The following is a 4,992-nucleotide window of genomic DNA, read 5'->3' on the forward strand; positions in this document are numbered from 1 at the left end:
TTATAGTATTGAATTTTACATGATCTAGCATGTTTTGCAACTTGATTTCTTCAACAATTTAAATGAAATGCATTGATTAGGCTACACGAGGTGTGTTGTGAAGAGCATATACTGCTGAGAACTTCTGAACCTGCCCTTGAAGCTGGCTCTAGGCCGTGTGCCATTTTGAATGAAAACCCTTCAAGCATCGTTTGTAGCGTGAAGGCATTGGCCTAGGTCTTCAAGTATCCATTTGGCTTCACCAGTCCCTGAGTCCACGATTCCACAACTGACTATATATTTTGGAAAGATTTCCAGGTAGAAAAATATGACTAAAGAAAAAGGTGAGTAAAAACAGCAAATTGTCTCGCTAGTGGGCGTCTCCAACAAGCTCCTCTGTGCTCCGTCTCCTCAAGTCGGCGTGATGCTGTGAGAAGACCTGGGCAGCGCCTGCCTGTTAATCACAGTGCAGCCAGGGCCTGGTCCGGTCAAGGCCCCTGGTAGTGGTCGGTGCTGTCTACCAGCTTCGCCTCAGGGGACCCTTGACAGCCATATTCCGTTCTGAAGCACAGGGCTTTCACTGGCTACGTTTTCAGACGTACTTTGCTCGGTCTTTCTTCAGAGTCTGTCTTAGTCTGGAAGCTCCGCTGAAACCTGTCCACCTTGGACGACCCTGCTGGTGTCTGAAATTAATACCAGTGGCATAGCTCCCAACAGCACGGTAACACGCAAGCCACCACGGTGCCGCAGACAGGTGGGTGGTGGAAGATGCGTGGTAGGCACCCAGTGGTAGGTGTGGTCGGTCAAGGGCTTCAGTGCTTGCTACTCAAAGTGTGTTTGGAGACCTGCAGCCGGTGCTGCACCCAAGACCTGCAAAACGGCGTCGGCACGCTCAGGGAAACGCCAGGGAAGGGCTGGAACCCCTCCAGCCCCCTTTTTTCTCCCTGTCCTGAAGAGACAGCCTTTCACTCTCTGCTGAGCCAACTCTTTAGAGCTTGGAAATTTGATCTCCAGGGCTTGAAACTAGAGTCCCTGGCGCTTTTATGCTCAGAGAGAGGCTCACCCGGGTTTCCCAGCCTCTTCCTGAATTACAGGTAGAAATAATTCCCTGTGGCATTTAAGCCGCTGTCTTCCGAGTGCTTCTCTCTCCTGGGGGCTCGGCCAAAGGGAAAAAAAGGCAAATCTGCCTCGTACCCTTCCCATGTCTTAAGAGGAAGTTCTTGTTCCTGGACTTTTCCACTCAGGAACTGTCCTCCCTTGACCACCTCGCCTCCCCTTTTCCTGTGGTCTGAAGGGCGAGTGCATTTCATTCTAATTTGCATCATCAGATACTCGGGTCATAAATTAGTCACTCGGTGAGGCCTGGCTTTTCTGTTTTATCTCCAGTCTCCGGTTCACTTACAAATTGTTTCTGATTCATTTAGAAAGAGGCCTGGCCCGTTTCTCAGAGCTTGTATTTCAAAACAGATTCTCTCAAAGCAGAGTTTTCAAACAGACGCTTAAAATGGCTTGTCCTTGGGAGAACTGTTGGCTCCCTGTGCTGTGCAGTGTGACGGAACGGTGCTTTCATCGCTTCTTAAATTTGCAGCATTGTAACCTGGGCTGTAAAGAGCCCAGTGGTGCAGTGGTTAGCACTTGGGTGCTAACCAAAAGGTTGGTGGTTAGAACCGCCCAGCGGTGCTGTGGAAGGAAGCCCTGGCGACCTGCTCCCGTGCAGATGACAGTGGAGCAAACCCTCGGGGCAGTGCTGGTCTGTCATACGGGGACGCCGTGGCTTGACCAACTGGCTGGCACCTGACACCAACGGCCTTTAGTGACGAAAAGAATAGGAGCATTTTACTGCCGTTGTAATAAATACCACGTGACTTTTGTGGGCGCTGGGAATGTGACAAACAAAATACTAGAAGCACTTAGACGCAGGTGGCTTGTTTGCCAGCAGTAGTCGAAGAGGCTAGAGAGCGGGCCTGGGGGAGGTGAAGCAGGTGACGAGCTAGTGTGGGGCTCAGTGGGTGGACGGCCCCACACTGGGTCTGGGAGAGCCCTGGGGAAATGGGGGACTTGTCGCGGGCAGTGTGTGATGCCGGCAGGTGTGTGTGCTTCTCTCGCGAGCAGCCTTCTAATCACAGCGAGGAAGAGCAGGGGTTGCTTCAGCGTCGAGGCCGGCCCACTCACAGCGGTGGTCTTGTCATTCACGTGTGTCCTCCTCAGGGCCTCCTTCCTCCCGTGGTAAGGCCTCTGCCCGTCCAGTGTTGCCTGGTTCTGTGGGCATGAGCGTAAGCTGTTGGAAAGTAAGAGATGTGTACACACATGTCAGTATGTGTACACACACGTATGTACATCACATACCACACACACACCTCACACAGTCACACATCACACACACTACATGTACACACATACCACATACCCACACCACACCACACACATGTCACAAACATAGACTACATGCACACCACATGTACATACTGCACATGCCCCACACACTTAAAATCGTAAGTAAAGGTGGGGCCCAAGTTTATGCATGTCTGCACATGCTGTCCAGGGGTACTTCTGGCCATTTCTGGTTCGCACCTAACTTCGTACTAACGTCTAACTATGATTCGTGGCTGTTGATCCCGAGTGGCTGTCTGGGGAATGAGCAGCTGTTATTTCTTCAGTGGGGTGTTACAGGGGGACTGGGCTGCCTTGTGACTAACCACCTCTGTCTCCTCAGCAGACGAGCCCTCCTGGGAGCTGCATGGTCTCTGGTCACAGTCCACGGAGCCCACGCTGGGGAGAAGCACCGTGCACAGAACTCATGTGGCCTTAACAGAACCCGTCCCAGAGCCCCCGGGAAGCAGCTCTCCCCATGCCACGTCACCTCCACCTGCCACCTCTTCCTACCCAGGAGAAATGGCCCAGAGCTCAGCAGATGCCAGTGTCTTCGTGGCAAATTATGTGTCTGTGCAGAGCAACGAGGTGGTTCCAGATGATGACGAGATGGATAACTTTTTGCCAGACGCCCACTGGACCGCTTCGCGGGAACTGTCTCCAGCACAGGACGTCACAGCCAGCCTCCTGGGGGGGCTGCCCACTCACTCCCCAGGGGCTGTGCTGACGCCATCCTTACCTGTTATTGCTTCACACAACCAAGCGGTGGCCTCCACCTGGCACCGCGCCATACAGCCACCCCCAACGGAAGCTGAATCCCCCAGTCCTTCTAGCCCGTCTCCGTCAGTGTTTTCCAGTTCCGAGGGCTTGGTTCCAACTCCCAGCAGGAATTTGGTGCTCTATCCCACCGACACGTTTGGACACTGGTCAAGCAGGCCTTTGACTGAGGTTGTGGCTTCAGTCACGCTGGGTGCAGGAGCCCTCCCCTTGAGTTCTCCGTCTCCAGTGACCGAGACGGCAGGCCAGGGCCTCACTCAACAACCATTTTTCTCCTTAGGGGAGGCCACGCAGCTCCCCGAGCAGGTTCTGGGAGCGAGCACAGAGCATGGCTACGCTGAGGTAACCACTGCTTTGCATCAGGGTCTCCGAGGCACTGTTGCTTCACGAACGTACCCAACTCTACAAGTCTCAGACGCAGCCCTGGATTTCAGCAACAGCACAGACCCTGCTTTGTTCTCGTCTCCTCTTGCATTTGTACCCTTTTCTGCTCCGTCAGCTGATGTCTCAGATCACCTCTTTCTTCCCAGCAAAGCCAGTGAAACGTCTGAATTGCTTGTCAGCTCAGCGGCCCCCACCCGTGTGGCTGACACGCCTGCCCTGAGCCCCACGCCTTTGTCTGGACAGCACGTATGGTGTGTGTCCTGCCGTCTGTCTTCACCTTGGCAAGCTCTGTCCTCGAGCCTTGTGGAGAAAGACATGGGCTCGGGGGATGGCCCTGAGACCTTGTCCTTGGCCATATTGGAAGCCAGCAGCCTTGTTCCACCAGGCATCGTCGGAACAACTGACTTCTCCGAATTTGAGGAGAATCCTCAAGAATTCAATACGCTTTTCCCCTCAAGACCTGTAGTTTCACTTTACTCTCCATCCATGGGGGTCTCAGGCCTGAGCGTTGGCACCTCAGCTGAGGTGGACATGAGTAGTACTGTTTCCACACACACGTCTCCTCCCCATGACCACCCTTCTGTCGCCGTGTCACCTGAGACCTCGTCCTTCAGCTTCTCCTCGGTTGTGGAAACGGAATTCATGTCATCCAGTGTAGCAGCTGTGTTTCCCTCAGTCCTCGCCAGCGTGCTCCTTGACTCATCTTTCTCCATCACAGTAAATAAAAATGTCCCATCGATTGCTATCACAGACCCAAACCTTTTCACGCCCTATAGTTTGGTTCCCTCAGTAGATTCTTTGCTTTTCTCTGACCGAGAACCACCCAGGTTTTCCCAACACAAAACAGGAAGCACTTTGGATTTTGCACCCAGCCTTTTCTCAGCGCCTCCGCTGGAGTTCAGCAGCTTGGTGTCTTCGCCCTCAGAAGTGCTGGCGTCGGCGTCGGCGTCTGTGGTGTCGAGCGATTTGTCGATGTTCGTTGCTCAGGCGTTTTCTTCGTTGGTGGAGGCATTTACATCCTCTGCCTCTGTCCACTGGCAGTCGCCTCCATTGTCTGTTCCTAATTCCACACGCCTTGGGTTTTCCCAGCTCTGGCCAAGTTCGGATCCTCTTTCAAATACATTCACTTTTCTTCCTGGCTTCTCTGAAATGAGGCCACTGTCGAGTTTCCTGTCCGATTCCTTCAAGCTTTCTGAAGTGTCAGCAGTTTTGCCGACAGACTCGGATGTTCATTTTACCTCAGCTTTCACAGAAACTACCTCCTGTTTCGAGTTCTCCCTCATTTCCCGTGAGTCTGCAGTCACCACACTGGCACCCTCTAGTTCTGAGTCTGTCTTTGACTTTGTGATTGATGGGACTCACTTCACATCACTGTTGACTGCTTCTCTTACTCCATCCACATCAACCGAGTTGTCTCTGTTTTTGACTCCCACGCCTCCTGACTATGACATCAGTACTACGGGTCACCACACATCTGTCTTA

At 53.0% G+C, this 4,992-nt stretch overlaps 1 protein-coding gene across 1 annotated transcript in view; it reads left to right on the plus strand.

Moving 5' to 3' along the window:
- Positions 1-307: 307 nt before the first annotated feature.
- The window catches only part of KIAA1549 (KIAA1549 ortholog), a 97,129-nt gene continuing 92,444 nt past the window's right edge, over positions 308-4,992 (plus strand). The window contains exons 1-2 of the mRNA XM_042782529.1: positions 308-323; positions 2,693-4,963. Of these exons, the coding sequence (XP_042638463.1) occupies positions 308-323; positions 2,693-4,963 (2,287 nt within the window). The remainder of the gene's footprint in view (positions 324-2,692; positions 4,964-4,992) is intronic.

The sequence above is a fragment of the Orycteropus afer genome, unplaced genomic scaffold (genome assembly GCF_000298275.1).
Source record: "Orycteropus afer afer isolate SDZICR_OR568_19922 unplaced genomic scaffold, OryAfe1.0 scaffold00358, whole genome shotgun sequence".
Classification (NCBI taxonomy): domain Eukaryota; kingdom Metazoa; phylum Chordata; class Mammalia; order Tubulidentata; family Orycteropodidae; genus Orycteropus; species Orycteropus afer.